The sequence below is a fragment of the Heliangelus exortis genome, chromosome 4 (assembly GCF_036169615.1).
Source record: "Heliangelus exortis chromosome 4, bHelExo1.hap1, whole genome shotgun sequence".
Lineage (NCBI taxonomy): Eukaryota > Metazoa > Chordata > Aves > Apodiformes > Trochilidae > Heliangelus > Heliangelus exortis.
Window position 1 is genome coordinate 27,652,341 of NC_092425.1, and position 17,570 is coordinate 27,669,910.

General features: G+C 38.6%; 1 protein-coding gene across 16 annotated transcripts in view; it reads left to right on the top strand.

The window, feature by feature from the left end:
• The window catches only part of FRYL (FRY like transcription coactivator), a 152,005-nt gene that overhangs the window by 9,549 nt on the left and 124,886 nt on the right, over positions 1–17,570 (top strand). For 10 of the 16 annotated variants that reach the window (XM_071743591.1, XM_071743593.1, XM_071743596.1 and 7 more), the window contains exon 1: positions 13,010–13,278. The exons of 1 other annotated variant lie outside the window; for it this stretch is intronic. In XM_071743591.1, the coding sequence (XP_071599692.1) occupies positions 13,101–13,278 (178 nt within the window). In that variant the 5' untranslated portion in view covers positions 13,010–13,100. Of the gene's footprint in view, positions 1–3,817; positions 4,026–13,007; positions 13,279–14,874; positions 14,893–17,570 lie in introns of those variants that run through there. 5 more of the 16 variants (XM_071743601.1, XM_071743599.1, XR_011725806.1 and 2 more) reach the window with 5 other exon arrangements.

Consider the following 17,570-nt stretch of genomic DNA (forward strand, 5'->3'; position numbering starts at 1 on the left):
TTCTGCATCAGTTATATAGAAACTACCTGCCTCAGTTTCCTGCCTGTGATCTGTGCATCTTCCCATTGCAATATCTGTGTGTTCAATGATTGAAGTTATCTCCCTGTCTCAAGTCCACAGAATATTTGCTATTTTCATTGAGGACCTTTACTTCTCTCCTCTTAGACTTTTGTGCTTCCCAAAAGTACTTGGTGGACAGCCACCCAGCTTCCCTGGTTGTGTGGATCATGGAGTGGAAAAAAGGCTGTGTTTCAGCAAAGAGATGGATGATGAAATTGCGAAATGACCACCATGTTCTTGACAGCATTTAATAACACTCATTTAATCATGTAACTGGTTTTAGTTTGTGCTGTTAATACTCCTGCTATATATTTGTTAAATTATGAATATAACTTCTACAAGGAGCAAAAGAGCCAAATTGTTATTAATTTTTTTTTAATTAAAACCATACGTGCCACTCTTCAGTAAAGAAGTGGGGCAGATTTTAATATTGGCTATTCTTCTCTCTCTCTTTTTTTGTCATTTGTGGTACAGCCACTAGTACCACGTGTTTGGGAGGAAGGCAAGCAATAAGCTGGGTACAGTCTGGCTGTGCAGACCATTGCACCATTGCTGAGCATAAGGTTGGGAGAATGGAGGTATTGGGCAGCCCCTGAAAATTTCTCACTGGTAACATCTCCCAGTGCTCTTGTGGAAAAATTGCTGAACTGGTTTGTAGGAGGAAAGTCATATGTGGTCAATATGTTGAATATTAAACCAGGGTTATAGTTATGTTGTGTAGGTGTGTTGTGTTTTTTGTTGTTGGCTTGAGTTTTTGTTGGGTTTTTTTTTTTTCTTTTTTCATTTCATCCCACATATGGTGGGTGCAAGTCATACATTTCTTCTTCTCTTAATGCATCTGCAGTCACTTGGGAGAGGGGATGCAGGGGACAGTGACAGGACCAGAGCTCAAAGGATAGTGTGTTATGTTAGGAGTGCTTGTGACAGCAAGTGACTTACCCAAGCTCTATGAAGCACTGGAGGTACAGATCAGCTACTTTTGACTGACCATGATGCCATTCTGTAAATATTTGTCCCTAAGCTGGTTTATTAGCAATTTTTTTGTTGTAATTTTAAAACATGTGTTAAAACCTAGTATGGTTGATCTTAGCCTTTATTGTACCTCTGTAAAAGCAAACACCTACCTAATGTATTGAAGCCTTCCTAAGGCTTATAGCATGGAAAACTCTACTTTTAGCAGCTTATTAAAACTACTAGCATTTCTTCTAAACTAGCATCCTGGTATGATCCACCCTGTGGTTGATGTAACTTCACGGATCCCATTAAGTCTTCAGAGCCTTTTTATAATTACTGTCTCCAATTTGTTTTGTACATGTCTTAAATGCAGGTGCTGATGCTTTGTTTTCCTGCAATATTAGTTTTAATCCACTTCCCTGAAGTTTTTGGAAGTGATCCTCTCTACCACATCTCTTACACTTAGCAATGGCAAAAAGTGTTCTTTATTGGAGCATCTAATTGCTCCTTAAAAGGTAAGGTTGAGTTCAGTCTTGCATAGTAGTCAACATTATGGCAGCTACTCTATGGGTATAATATGGCAAGTTGAAAATGATTTTTATTTGAACACCCTTCCAAAAAAGTTCACCTAATAAAAGTTTCATGTGCTTTTATTTGGACAGGTTTGAGGTTGGCTGCATTTTTAGCCATGTTTTCTAATTTAGGATGTTAGAGGAGGTCTGAAATGTTTTTATGTGTGAAAACTTTGGGGTAGCAGTAGTGCCCTTTGAATTGTGTTTAAATCTTATGATGGCTACCTCTTGTGCTTTGAACGTTATTACATAGTTTTGTCATGTTCTTCTATGAAAAGCTTCTTAGCTTTTCCTAAATCTTTCATGGTGTGAACCCCAAGCACTGAACCTCCTCATGTGTGGTGCCTTTGGTTTCAGATCTGGTATAGTTACATTTTAACTTCAAGTTGTAAGTTGTAGTTATGAAATTAAGCCCAATGAACTTCCTTCCAGCAGCGTGCTGTAATTACTGGAAGCTTCATTCGCATCCATTGGAGACTTTTGTCCTCACTGCTACCTTTATTGATACCCTTTTTTTTTTTTCCCCCTGTAGTCAGACTTAATCTGATCAGATTGATTTTTGTAGGGTAGCTGAGGTTGTATTCAAATAAAACTCTGGTTGTCCTTTATATTCTGGGGAGCAGCTGCATTTTGAACTTTATTGTTGCTCAGTATGTACCACTAAAAAACTTGAATCCCTCAAATGAGTTTTCCTGTGCCTCCCATCCTCCAGACTCTGCAAACACTCTTCTGGCTGAACTGAAATCAGTAACTTGTCCTGAAGCTTGAACAGTCAACTTAGTTTTCATCTTAAGTTTATTCCTCCATTAAGCAGCTGGGCCATTCGCATGTTGGGGTGCAGGGGGGATTAAATGTGATGTGGTGAAGAACTGAGAAGCACAGACTTGGTTTGTATGTGTTTACTGTGGATGTACTGAACAGTGTAGTTTATTCATGGCCATACATTTCTGCTTTGTAGAAAGTGTTTGCTTGCCCTAATTGTCTAAAGAGGAAGAAGTGATGCTGAGTTGATGCCCTATACTGCCAAATGCACAAACTACAGAAGTCAACTGACATTTAATAGAGTTGCAATATAGAAGGCAAAATTCAGAGTTAGTTTATCTGCCTTTAAACACTTCTCAGCCCTTTAAAAAGCTTGACTTGCTTTTTCAAGCAATTGCATAGAATGTTCTCAGTTTACATATGAACATCAGCTTGCTTTCTGTTTGCAAAAACTTACCTAATTTTTCTGATTGTATCTGAGACCCACTTTAAAACTGTCTGAAAATCTTCAGAATGTGGTTTTTACCTTTAGATTGCACTTACTATGTGGGTCTCTCTTTTGTATTTTTGGAAACACTAATTAAGAAGTAGAACAAACTGTACATAAAAGAATTGATGATGATTGAAAGTTTCACACATCCCTAAAGGGAACTAGTACATTTATGTTGCATCAAAGCAGTGAGAAAGTCATGTTGAGTGTACTGGTCTTTTTATGCACCTGCGATTTTTCAGGCTGTGACTTTAAAAAAAAATATTTGCCATGCAAAGTAGATGATCAGGAGAGGTGGATTGTGGCTGCAGGTTGGGACTTGAGTTGTTAAAAGCAGTAAAAAGTTGTTCTGCCTCCAGGGTAAAATTAAAAACACTAAAGTGCAGTAGTTTGGCAGTATAGATCAGAAACACACTCTCCTGCTTAGGCAAGTTGTGACAAGTATGTACCTTGCATATAAATTTCTTTTGTGAAGGAATCTCAAAGTTGTGAAGTCTTTGTTAGATAGACACAACTGAAATATTGTTTGTTTCTATTTTTGACCACATCCTTCTGCCTAACCACGCAGGAAAAAGAAACCAAAATAAAACACCCAGCAAAAATCACAAGAGACACAAATGGACTACTTGGAAAAAAGTGATTCAGAATGACTTACATTTGAGAGCATCTGTATAGATTATTAATAAATTGTTAATCATTAAAGTACAACTAAAACTACAGAAAGAATGGGTTTATGTAAAATATGCTGAGTGTGGGAAGCTAGATTTTATTTTGGTGTCACTTTAAATTTTTTTCTTAGGGGAAAAAAACCATTAAGAATTGCCAGTTTCCAAGCAGAACAGCAATTCTGAAGACAAATATAACACTTTTTATAGTTTAATTTTTCAATGGAAAAAAATCAGAATTCCAAAGCTTTTGGAAGGTGTTGACATTTCCACTGTCTCAGGCTTGACTGTGATTTTTCTCAATTTCTTTTCAGTGCTTTATTCTTCAGTGGTCTGTACTGTGTTTGGAGACCTTTCTCTGATATTGGGCTGTGTACCAGTGGACTTGTAGCTGTTTACACCTTGGTCTGCTCTCACATCTCTAAGCACACGTTGGACTCGGGTTGAAAATGTCTTGATGGATCCATATTAAGTGTGATATGCTAACAGCTCTTGTCGGTGGTTAAAAATGGCTTCTAAGTGGTAAGACCTTTTTCACGATTTCACAATTCACTATCAGCTATTTTTTCTTCATTTTTGCTTAGGTCTTTGTTACTTGTAGTAGCTCCAAGTGTTTTACCAGTATACTATATCAGATATCTGAATAGAAGGGTGTTGGTACTGTATTAAATCAAATAAGAAAGCTTAACTAAATCATGTCCAGAAGTGAATGTCTAAGGAAGAGGTTAAGAACAGGGCAAGCAAGATGTAGAATCATAGAATATCTCAAGTTGGAAAGGGCCTATAAGGATCATTGAGTCCAACTCCCTGCACTTTGCAGGGCTACCTGAATTGAAACCATGTGTCTAGGAGTGTACTCCCAGTGATCTGCAGCTCAGGGGCTTCTTAAGTCAGATGTGCTTCTTATGCATTTAGTAATCATCAAATTGTACTTGAACTAATTCTCTCGTATAATTTCTTTATGTTCAATAATTCAAATTTTCTTTTAACAAATTAATATGCTCAGTGCAAGTCAGACGTCTTGGGTGCTAATCCTCCTTCCTAATGTGCAGGCAGGTCCCTGAGCTCTGTCCTCTTGTGGATGAAGCTGGGTAATGCAGCTGATTAGTAATGGTAGTCACAATTTCTCATGTAGATGCTCTGTACTGCTCTTCATCTAAGGATTTTATCAGTAGTAAGTAGACTATATATTGATATCATGGACATGGCAATTATTGTGGGTAAAGTGCTTCTGAGCTGAAGTGTATATGGATATATAAGTAATTCAACATCTAAACTGTTCTTCAAGAATAATGTGATGTACTGCTTCCCTGTAGTCAAGTAATAAAACTGATAGACTGTACTTCCTTTTGGCCTCTGAGAACAGAGAGTTGATTGGTATGACAGGACAAAAATATTGATATGCACTTGTTTCTATGATATTTGCTATATGGACTTTCATATTCAAGACATTCCATATCTTATTAGTCTATAACATTACTTTATTCCTTACAGCATTTTCCAATGTACTCTTAGCAGAAGTATACAATAAAATTTGAATGGATCATAAGTTCAACCATTGGATCATCTCCAGTGTATCATATTCCTGTTTGCCTCTGTCACTGGCTTTCATTTCTAGTTACAGAATATACTGGCTTGCTTCACTGTCTGCTGATAGATTTTTATATCAAAATTATTTTTGTTCTTTCAATAAATTTGTCGCTGCATAAGTTTACCTTGAACATTCCTATCTTTCTGTTGCTCAAGGAAGGCAAACACACCAAGTGCATTGGGGTAGGAACCTCAGATCAATCTTAAAGCAAAAAACTGGAGGCTGAGGATTTGAGGATGTTAGTACAAATTTTTCACTCTTAATTTGTTCTCTTGTTGGTGTTTATCATACTTGGGAAAACTCTAGTTTTATTTCACCCTACATTTCTGTGTGTTTACATAGAAAACATGCTCCAGTGACAATCATCAAGTGTTCAGGGTTGAATTGTGTACTTTCTCCTTATTGGAAATAAGGCTGTTCAGTGCTGAGCTAGTTTTCTGAATACTTCTCAGTAGTTTCTATATTTAGTGCTAGATCTTTAAAAAGCAATCAAGTAATAGATTCTTTAAAAAAAATAAATTTCTTGGCACTGGGTCCTTAGCTTTTGTATCTACTGTCAGTCTTCAATATTAAAAACCTGCTGTGTTGGGTGTAGATAATTAGACATGGTTTCTTAGCTTAAAAGAAAGAGCAACTTCTTTACCAAGAAGTTTATCAAGAACTGTGCAAGTGACAGTGAAGATTCTGTACAGTTTAAATCTGTGGTAGATAATGGAATGGTAACTACAAGTCTTTAAGGAACCAGAAAACACCTATCCCTTGGCTAGCAGCGAATGGGAACAAAGGATGTCTGTGCATAAAACAAGTACTTCAAAGACAGGGATACAATGATAGGTGGATTTCAGGAGTTTGGGGATAAAGCACAAGTGGTGCAGCTACTTCTGATACCCCTACATAGTTGGGGAGCTTTCTGTGGAAACATTCTGTGTGTTCCCCTCCCTTGTGCTTCTGCCCAGCATGGCTTAACATGTTCTGCCTCACTTGGCACAGGGCACTTTGCTCCTACAGGGCGCTTTGCTCCTACAGGGCACTTTGCTCCTACAGGGCACCACTGATTGTGAAGTTCTCACCTGTGCTCTCCTTAGCTGCTCCACAATATCTCTGGCTGAGAAATGGCATATGAAGTGCAGCAAGACTCACTTCTGATGCAGACAATTCAGTAACGAAACCAATGATGACTAAAAGTCCCTGGTTCAAAGGATGTAAGGATTCAGGCTAAAATGTACAGCAGAGTTGAGGAGGGAGTACCAATGTTGTGCAAGAAAGTGGGTCTTCTCTCTTTATGGTCTGCTTTGCTAACTTTCTTAATCGTGTTTCACTGTCTCTTCTTTGTGAATGCTGTTAACCTGAGGAAGATCCCTTTGAAATTTTATATGGGAGGACTATATATTATATAGGATTTAAAAATGTTGCTCCTCATTTGACTTAAATATTGTGTTACAAATATTTCACTGACATACTCTACAGGGTTTCAGAGTTTCATCAGTATGGTCTGTATGACAGAGCACAGAGGATGTATGCCTAAATTAGTAGAGGCTTGAGCATGTCAGTCTGTATTGAATGGACTTGTGAATTTACCCTAACCTACGTTAATGGTTGGCACCTTTGTTCCTTGTATTTCTGTTAAGCACTTAAAAAGCTTTCAGTAAAGGTTTTCAGCCCTCAGTTACTTAGAGATCCAATTTTATAGCAGTATTGCCATTGTTTGTCTGACTTACTGGTAGTTGTTCCACAGAATCTGTGTCTCTTAAATGTTCTTTAATGTCCTTTGCATAGAAATACCAAAATCAGGCTTGTCATCATTTGCTTTGATCCTTTTATGAGAGAAGATCTGGCCACTTCTGTTTCTACAGGATTGAGTAATGATGTCTTCTCTTGATGTTCCCTACTTGCATGGAGATGGGTATGATTCAGAGTACATACTAATCTGTAATTTGCTTAGAAATGCAAGTTCTTCTTTGAGGAAAATATGGAAGAAATTTGTAAGTTTGGGAGATCTTGTGTTCTACGTCAGTACTTGGAAGAAGCAAGAGGTTAGCGACAGGAAGCCCAGATCCTTATCCTGGCCGAGGGCTGTAGGAGCTGTAGGATAAGACAATACCTTGATCTTCTCAGGAATTCCTAATGAGTTCAGGAAAGCATTGGATTAGTGCATGAGGCTTCAAGATAAGAGTTATTATCTAATACATAAATGGTAAAGATTTTTGGGCTTTTTATTAAATCGGATAAAAATTGTGTTCAGTCAGTGACCTTAACAGCTGTGTTTAATGTTCAGCTTCTGCTTTGATATGTTTTGCTATTATTTCATTTCTACTTGCATTTCTCTTCTTCTGTTGCTAAATAGAAGCCAAGCTCTTGAAAAAAAAAAAAAACAAAACAACAAAAAAACACCAACACACAACTAAAACCAAGAACAAAAACCCCCAAACAAATAAAAAAAAACAAACCAGGCACTACAGAAATCCCCAACCTTCCAAACAAAAAGCCCCACAAGTTGCTCAAAAAACCCAATCTCCCATACAGAGAGAGCAAATACAGTTTAAGTGACTGAAAGGAAAGTGAAACTTTACCTAAAGCTTACAGTTTTTTGCTACTTTACCTTTCATGTGTCAGGAAACAAAGCTAGACCTTGTTACAGAAAAGCATGGGGACAACTGAAGCTATTTGCATGTTTACATTAATAAAAATGACGATGAAGCCAAACTGCAGAAAGATTCTATTGCCTGAAGTATTTTTTTATCCAAAATAATAGTTCCAGCAAGTTTAAAGCTCTTAGTTTAGTTTAGTTTATTGCAGAAATGTATGTGACTTTGTTCTTGCTTATACTGGTCCCCTGAGGTCTTTTGCTGTGAAATTACATGAATAGAAGTGGACCAAGGTAACCATTACTGCTAAGTAGCTTGGGAACTGACTGCTGAAGTACCACTTTAAATTATATGCAGGGATAACCCCTTGTTAATTCCTTCAAGTATGTCAGGTTAGTACAGGTGGGTAGTCCAAACTGCCCAAAGGTGAGATGGCTCCACCATAGGAGAGATACCCTGTTCTCTCCCTATGCATACATTTTTGTGGTCACATTTTCTGTTCAGTTACTGTAGTTAAAAGAAAAAAAAAAAAAGTTATATATATATATATATATATATATATATATATATATATATGAACTAGTTCTAAAGCAAAAAGGCTTGTAATTTAAATAAGTGCAGCATATACTGAAAAGAAATGAAGTTTGACTTTCTTACCTGTATTTTGTGTGAAATTATAGTAGTGTCTTGCTAATTGGCTAACAAGTAGACAAGAGTCTCTGGAACCTCTCATGAATTTAATTCACATGTGTTAATTTACACTTACAGGCTAGACTACAGGTTCAAGTTTAACTGTATTTTACTTTCAGTTATGTATCTCTGATCTTTTGGGGAAAGAGTAGATTGTTTTCACTGAGATAAGACAAATTCTTACAAATTTGGCTTCTATTCTGAGACTTGAGAAGGAAAATCTTCCTGTCTTTTTTTTTTTCCCCCCCTAAATACTTGGATGCTATTGTAGTTGCTCTATTTCTTTAGCAGATTCACTTCCACTTGAAACAGTGATGTAAGATTTAAATTAGGAAGTTGGGGGGAACTGTAATGATGCTTGTTTGGTGTACACTTAGGCAGTGTTCAGTGTGGGCTCAGGGATTCGAAGTTAAAACCTTTGTGCTCAAGGAGTGCCAACATCTCTTGAAGAGCTGAAACCTGATGTAGAGACCACTTCACACGGAGCCTGGGACACTGCCCAAAGGCAAATCTCTCATCCGTTCCGAACCGCTGGGTCTCTGCTGTTCTCAGACTGTTTCGGCAGAGCCCTGGCACCGGTGTCCCGGGCCGGGGGGAGGGATAGTTCTGCTCGGTGCTTTTCTGGGGTTCGTTTCACCGGTGCGGTTTTGTTGCTGGGGGGAAGGAAGGGTTCTGTGTGCCACACCGCGGCAGTGCCGCTTCCACCTTCCTGGCACAGCAATGTCTCCTGCTGCCAACCAGCCCGGTTGGACGTGTGGCGAACAGTTCTGGAAAGCCGGTACCGCCGTGCCACAAAGCTTCCCTCAGCTGCTGACTCTAGTGTTGGAGGAGCCCCTGAGGCAGCACGCAGGACCCCTCCTCTGTGTGGCAGCGGCGTCCGTGCGGCATCGACAACCCAGTCCCGATTAAAACCAGCCCGCTTTTGTGGTCCGCCTTGCCACTGGGCACGGTCCGGTCCGGACCGGCCCGGGTGCGGGTGCGGGTGAGGCAGCGGCAGAGCGGGGTTCTGAGCAGGGCGGCGCTGGGGCAGCAGGGGGCGCTGCAGGCAAAGCCCTCCCCGCGGCGGTGGGGTTGGAGGCGGCGTTACCTGGGCGGTACCGATCCGAACCCTCGGGACCCGGATCCCATGGGCGATGTGAAGGAAGTTCTGCGTTCTCTGCGAGAGGGGTGGGTTGGCTCTAGCAGGGCGGGATAGTTTTTAGAGGATTCCATATTACAAAATGGAAGTTTTGTCGTGAGGAGGGCCATCAAATGACGCAGGTCTGTGGTGGGCTGTGGAACATCCAGGCTGTCCCCTGAAGTCACATTTCCCTCTGGGGTGTCAGTCCCATACTTGTCTTTCACTGTTATTTTTAATTTTAAATTGTGAACTCGAGGGACTTGCAAGTATTTATCTCCCAGATGGATCTTTCTTCCACCGAGCGTGTTGTGTTTTTTCTGCCCATCTCATTGTTAGGATGTTCCTGCCTCAGCGGGGTCACCTCCTGCCACAGAATTCCTCTGGAGCTGCTCTTCCCCTGCACCCTTCCCCAGCAGCTTTGCTGTGTGTGTCCTGAGGTCCAGCCCAAGCAGAGAATGCTCTGGGAAGGGGCTCTGTTACTGCTTATGTTAACTCAACGGGTTTCTGTCTGGTACCTCTGTGTATTTCATGGTCTGTTCTATGTTTCCCGCTGACGTGGATTCCCATTAGTGAGGGATGTAGAGCTCACGTTATGGCAGGGGAAGCCTGAAGGACCTCAGCAAGCACTTCAGTGCAAAGTTGGAATTGTCTTTTGAGTCTAACAGAAGTGGAATACACACAAAAAGACAACAAAAGACTTATTGTAATACAAACAATAATTCTGTATAAGCTCAAGTCTCTCATTCTCTGTGTTCTTGTTGTGGGGTTTTGTTGTTGTCGGTTTTTTTTCTTCTTTTTATTTTTAGGTTGCAGAATAAGAAAGTGTTAACATTTATCCAGTAAGCCTTCTGTAGCCTGTGTTGGTTTCTTCTGTTTAAAGATTAATTTGATTTTAACAATTGCAAGGGTTCTTGTATGTTTTCCCCTGACAGATTATCTGTAAAGCTTCCTCAGATTGTATAAAGCCCACAGTTGCACATAGTGGTTTTTTAAGGAGTTGGTAAGACCAAGTGAGGGAGAGGAAGTGAGTGAAATGACATAGGCAGAAACATAAGCTTTCTGTCTTAGCTTTGTTATTTATAAAATGCTGGTTTCATAGAATGTCCTGGAGTTAAGCACCATGTAGCCATATAAGTATATGTTAATATAAAAAAACCAAACATATATATATGCACAACCCCAGCATCTTCTTTAGAAAATTCTTCTTGATGTAATTTTTGTGAGTCAAAGAATAGTCATTCTGAAGGAAAAATGAATCATCTGCATTATATAGGCTCTAGTTTATGGGGTTTAATCTTGAAATGTGATCATGTTTATGGTGGGTGGTTTTTATTCTGTGTTTGTTTGATTTGTAAATCCCATTACTTGCAAGTTTGTTTTCTTGCTAAAAATATAACAGCAAATAATTTTTTATTCACGGACAATTCACGTGTGCTGTGTAGGAAGTCACACCTTACACATTTAACTGAATTAATGCAGTAGGTACTTGAACTACATCTGTCATCCCCACCCTTTGTCCACACACACAATAAAATCATCATAGTGAGGTCAAGAGCACATTCATATCTAGTTTGAACCTTGCAGGGGGTGTTGGGTACACCTCAAAATATCTGAATATCCCCTTCTTTGCAGCTGCAGTTTGGCTGGTGGATGATTGGAAGCATTCTGAGTTTAGCAGAAGAGTCTGAATTTATCTTTTGTTCCCAAATGTTAGAAATTGCAAAGTAGTTTTGTGGCAAGATTTCAAGGGCAAAAAAAGAAATTCTATAGGAAGTAATGCTACTATGAATAAATGATTGCTTGAGTTTGTAATGGCTCATGATCTCTTACCACAAAGATAATTTGTGATTATATCATATTATTCTGAAAACACAAAGTACTCTTCTGAAAATACAGTCTGTAGAAGTTTTTTGTATTGGTGGAAAAAATAATGTGAATGTCATCTTTATACGAACATTTTTTTGTTTGATCTCAGTTCTTTCACTACAGGAAATACTATTCCAACAATGTGTGTTTTATGATAAGGTCAGAATTTTGTATTCATTTACAACGGAAATAGAGACTAACTTGAGTATTTGGGGATTTTAATGAAGAGTTGAATACAAGACATGTACCACATGTTTTCTGCCCATATAAACTTGAAAAATATCTCGGGTGGCAATTGTAATGAACTTTCACTAAATTTTTCAAGTTATGGCATTCTTAACTAGATTCAGTACATTACAAAGTGTGACAGAGTTGGTTGGTAAAGGACTGATGAGTAATGAGTAAAGAACTGATAGAGGTGAGCAGACCCTTGTTAGCACTGAACCTCTTACAGCTGACAGCCAAACAGGTTTGGCTACTCTGCCTGTTTTGTTTTTTTGTTTTTTGTTTTTGTGGTTTTTTTTTTGGTGGTGGTGTGTGTGGTGGTACGTTTTGTTTTTATTTTTCTTTTTTGTGTGTGTGTTTTCTGGAAGAGCTAAACACAGTAGGGAATTTCAGATTAAATACCTTCTTTTAAGGAGTATACAGTAGTGTGGTGTACTTCATACTTAGGTTAGTTAAGTGTGTGTAGAAATAAATCTCTTGTATACTGAGCTGCTTTCATCAAAATATTGAAAGCATACAGGCTGCTACTCAGAAATTGAGTATTAGTGTATTCTTTATGAGTGATGCCTACAATTTTTGGTGGCAGATGAGCTGGGGATATTACCTGGTAGTGTGTCTGTGCATCTTTACTTTAAATTTAGTAAATAAAATATCATCTTGTGTGATCCCAAATGTAGAAAGCATTGATGAACGCTCTTCTGTGTTAACATCTCTCTCTTTCCCCTGAGCTCTCTGCTCTGAAGGCAAAGCATCTTTCATAATGGCTTCTTTAAACTAAATATAGAACAACATTTAAACATCTCCCAAATAAAACCAAAAAACTCCACTAAACCAGGCACATGTGGAGAAGTAGCCCTAGGGATAAAGTGGACACTGGGTCAAAACAAGGCAGATTCATTCTGTACTTGAGGTTTTCTGGAAGGTGGTTCAAGTGGTAAATACACCACAAGAGTCTCAGCAAAACAAACTTTGTATTTTATAAATGTTAGTATATCCATAGCTGATAGTTAAAGCCATGTGAAAATGCAGAGGGTTTAAGTTTGGTGCTGTTAGGCTTTTTGTTTATAAAGCCTGTGTATAGACTTTTCCGTATGATAAGTGTTATCTTTCAACTGCAGATGAATGCCCTCTGTGCCCTTAGTGAAAATTAAGAGCTATTGAACTCTGGCTGGTAGAAATTTGAAAATGCACCATGTGCTTTATTAGTGCTTAAATTTGCTGCAGTGCTAAATATAGTCTAAAGTCTTCTACAAGCGCAGACTTTGGCGTGGGTTGGTTAATGTATAGGTTTGTTGTTGTTTGGTTTCCTTATCAGTCTGTACAGTTAGACAGCTTTAAAATCTGCCTGGGAGCAGCTGGGAGCTGACGTCCTGGTGTTGGCACCACCCAGGATCAATGTGACATCACCAGGAGAAGTCTACCTCTGTGCTCAAGGAAGTTGGTGTGGGAGCTCCTCTCTGTAGTGTGGAGCTAACCTGCTGAATTTAGTGAAGTGCAGAGAATAGAGAGGGCATGTAAAAATGGAATTCCTGAAAAAAATTGTTCCCACTGTCACTTCTGGAGATGCAGTTCCAGATGCTGGGAGTGCTGCATATGAAAGCTCCTCAAGGCTACTGAAGATGAGGCGTGTCAGACTGTTTTCACTGGGACAGACAATAGATGAAGATGAAGAGACACATGTTTTACATCCTCGCTACAGTATGTATCAGTGTCATCAACCTGGTAAAAACTGGTGACTGAGCTTTTCCTTCTGATCATGACATTTTTGACTAAATTGATAAATCTGATTATAGAAGGCCCTATCACAGTCACTGTGATAATGGTGTCTTTAGTTTTAGAACTATTTTATCACTGACGCAGTATTGAGTGTTAGTGACCCATTTGAAAACAGTTTAACGAGGCTTCCAATGTGCTCCTTGTCTTTGCATGCCTGTGTGACTTTTTTTTTCCCTTTTTGGGAAATTTTTTTTAAAATTGTAGCTATGATTAGGCACGAAGAGTTTTCTAGGCAGAGATTCACAGGGCTCTGACTGCAGTGCATGGTTCAAGTTTTTTCATCTTTTCTCTCCCTATTTTCAAATCCCCTAAGTTTTGAAAGCTTTCCTTTTAAGAGTTTTTTTAATGTAAAAAAATGTTTTTCTTTGTTTTTTGTAGTGTTTTAAAGATTTCAGGTTTTTAAAATAAACATAATTAAAGGCAAGTAAAAATATGGACATGGTATAGAGAATTTTTTAACTTAAGAACATGGGCAAGCTTGCTTCTGTGAATTTTTTTTTATTGCCTGTGAGTGTCTAACCATTAGTGTTTTTTGATAATAAAAAGAAGTAGAACGAGCTAATGTTCCTTTTTCAGATAGTTCAGCTTGGTGGCAATGGAAAACACAGCTTTTTTTTTTTTTTTTTTTCTTGGTTTTACTTTCAGCTAAAATAGTAAGGTCTTGAGCCTTCATGGGCTTGGATCCTGATGGCTATCAGTGCACAGTTTTTACCCTTTGCTATGTGGTGACTATTTTCAGGCATTGGTGTGGCCTTGACATTTTTTCCCTTACGTCTCGTAACTGCAGAGATGGGAGGTGGTGACATCCGTTTTACTGGGCGGTGAACTTACAGCCTTAACTGTGGAATTAAGTTGGTGGTGGTGAGAGAAAGGGGTTTCCTTGGAAACACTTTCCATAGCATTTCTGATTGTAATATAAACCACTTCTTTTAATGTCAGATTGAGTAATGGCAGCTGGGGAAAGCAGGGACAGTTCTGTTTTGTTAAACCATTGTTCCTGTAGGTATGAAATCAGAATAAGTTTATGTTGAAGTGGTATTGACTATTAAGGACCTCTTACAGAATAAGGTCTGTTAAGACTGTTAGTGCCTACATGCTCAAACTCGGATCAGAGGCTCACAGTGTCTGAAAGGGGCTGTGCTTTTAGCCAGGTTTGTGTCCTCATTTAACTTTTAATGTTAAAGGATTATAAGCATAGAATACACCAGTCGTACTGTAGAAGATGAATGCTCCTTTCTTGCTCATGAAATATTTGCCAAGTGTTGATTATTTGGAGTGATTTTGTGGAAATCAGTGGTGCCTGACTAGTATCACTTAACAGTGTGATGTCATCATGTGCGAAATGCAGACTTACAGTCTGTTCTGGGATCATGCTTTTACAATAGCAGATACTAGCTGAATCCTCTTTAAATTATCTGCTTATTTCTATTTTTGTATCTTGGTAATGGAATGAACTGCTCTGCTCTGGAATAGAGCAAAAGAACTACTGTGTTTACCAGTTGGGTATGCTGCAGAAGGCAGGTGTGGACAAAACAGGTAATAATACAATAGAATGATTTGGAAAAAAAAATTGTAAACAGTTCCTTGCTTATCGTTAGCAGATGTGGTGTTAATGCACCATCGAATTTAACATAATGAAGCTGTTTAGAAACTCAGTAAGTTCTTAAAGCTTAAGGTGGTTTGTCCTGTATATTTGTTTGATTTTAAAAGTGGGTAGGTTTGTGTGTTGGTTTTTGGGTTGGATTTTTTTTTTCCCCTTTTCTGTTCCTAATTGTTGCTGTTTGAATGGTGTTTTTGTATCAATGAGAATTTAGATCAAATAGTCTGACAACTGTTTTAAAGTATAAAAGTATTTTTTCGAAGGTCTCTCACCATCCAAACAAAAAAAAAAGTCTATACCTGACAATTGAAGCATAGAATTATTATTTTTATAATACTACTTATCTGGGTTTGCAAATGTTTCACCTAAAATTTCACCTAAATATTCTGTGTCTATTTCAGTTTATGTGGGACTTTCTTTAGGATTAAAACATACATTAGTATTGCCTCTCAAAATGTTAATCAGGATATGTTTTGTTTCATAGCTGAAAGCAAAGCCTTAGAAATGGTGCCTCAGCATATCTTTTACAATTTATAGCTTCTGTCAGAGTGGTTTTGAGTGTATTTTAGAGATCCTTCATAACTGTCTTTTTAAATTTCTAGGATAGTCAGAACTCTAGAAAAAACTTTCATCTCACTCTTCAAAGTATTTGCGTATGACTGTACGCATCACAGTAATTAACTGATGTTACTAAGAGAACAGGCAGGTACCTTTTAAATTTTCTGTAGCATTTAGCAGCTGACCTTCTCACATCTGTAAGCTATTTCATATTTCATATAAAGAAGAACATTATGACTGCTGTGTGCAGATGGCAAGTGGCAGCTGTACCTATGGTGTGTGCAGTGGGCCCTTCTGTTACAAGTCTCTGCTTCCCTGTGAGGCATGGCAGCTAATGCTGTGGAACAGTCTCAGTGGCCAACTGTGTAAGGTAAATCTGCAATAAGTGCACAAGAGATGTTAGGTTTGTTGTTGATGTGAGTATTCTCGTTGCTCACAGTGTCCACATGTTTCTGTGTATGGAAAACCTCTTCTTTTTCAAACATTAAACCTGCCTTTGCTAGGGAAGCTGAAATAAGCCAACAGAATTGTGCTCTTTTGTGGTAAAAAAAAAAAACAAAAGAGAAAAGAAAAATGTAGTAGAGCTGTAGTTGCCTCAGGGTTAAGGGCAGGGGCTGGATAGACAAAAACTGCCTACGAGCATTGTGTTCCCTGTCAGCAACTCTGCAGGGCACATGCAGGTCCTTGTTGCTTCTCTGAACAGCAGAGGATGAGCAGGAGGCTATCTGGCTTCAAGATAGATAGCATCTATCTTCAAGAAAAGTCAGTTTTTATGCCGGTGTCTTGAGTTTCAGTTAGAGAAGGCTGGAGGGCTTACTAGCCAATGAAATCCCATGGCTTCCCCCCACCTTCTGAGACTGCTGTCTAATACTGTGGGATCCAGGGTGCTGTTTACATAAAAATCTCTAACCCTCTCTCCAGTTTTCTTATCACAGCAGATAGCATTATTTTGCTTGAGTAATGCCTCAGGAAACTGTTCTGTGTGTATTTTTGATGAGAAGTAGTAAGGAACCTTCCCTAAGGGCCTCTGAAACCTGCTTTTGAAGCTCTTTGCAGCAGAAGGTAGGGGAAGGGGATTTTCCACAGATTTTTTTGAGTGTGGTTTTACAAGCGGATCAGGCTGAACTAGCAGCGTGCTGCCAGTGAAAAGGGCAATCTCACTTGCAGCTGTGCAGCCCTTCCCTGTCTCCTGTTGGGTGCTGGTGTGGCTTCTCCCTGAGTTGATTCATTTCATAAAGCCAGCAGAAAATGTTCTGATATTTTTTGGGCAGTATTTCTGAGATTATTGGCAAGGGGAACCAGCTCACTGAGAGTGCCTTTTTGGTCAGCTCAGCTTTGGATCTCTTACCATTACCTAAAGTAGCAGTCATCTTCTGAATATCCTTTGTTTTAAATATATTGATTTGTGGAAAATAAACTCGTTAATATTTTAGATAAATGGAAATGTAAGCATCTCTCCAGAGTTTTATTTTAAGTGCAGTGATTATAAGTTTTCTTATTACTGCTTATAAGCAGATACAGTGACGACTGGGTAAATGTTTTTTAAGTAAGACATTTGCCTGCAGTGAAATCAATAATGAACTGAAATTGTCTGGCAAGTCTTTTAAAAATAAGCCTGAGTGCAAAGGGAGTGCATCTCCGACTTGTTCATATTGTTCAATTGACTATAGTTATATTGTTAAAAAAAAAAATGATATGACTTAGTTCTACGGGATATCTCAAATATGATTTTGGCCTTGTTTTTTGAGATCTGATTTAAAAAAAAATCATATTGTGTACTTGGCTATATGCCTAATATGCTTTTACTGTAGTTGTCTCAGTGTTTCATCTTGAGAATAAGCATACAGGAGTTTACAATTAATGCAGGATTTTTCTATGATGTTTGTGGGTTGGGATTTTTAGTTTGGTCCTTCCCACTTACATTTACCTCAAACTAGGAAGTGACCAAGTAATTGTAATGTAGTTGTTTGAAGGTAAGGTGGGTGTAGCACAACTTAAAGGTAGATCTAGAAGGGCTTTCATACTTAAGTTACTCTTACGGAGTTCATGAGGAGGT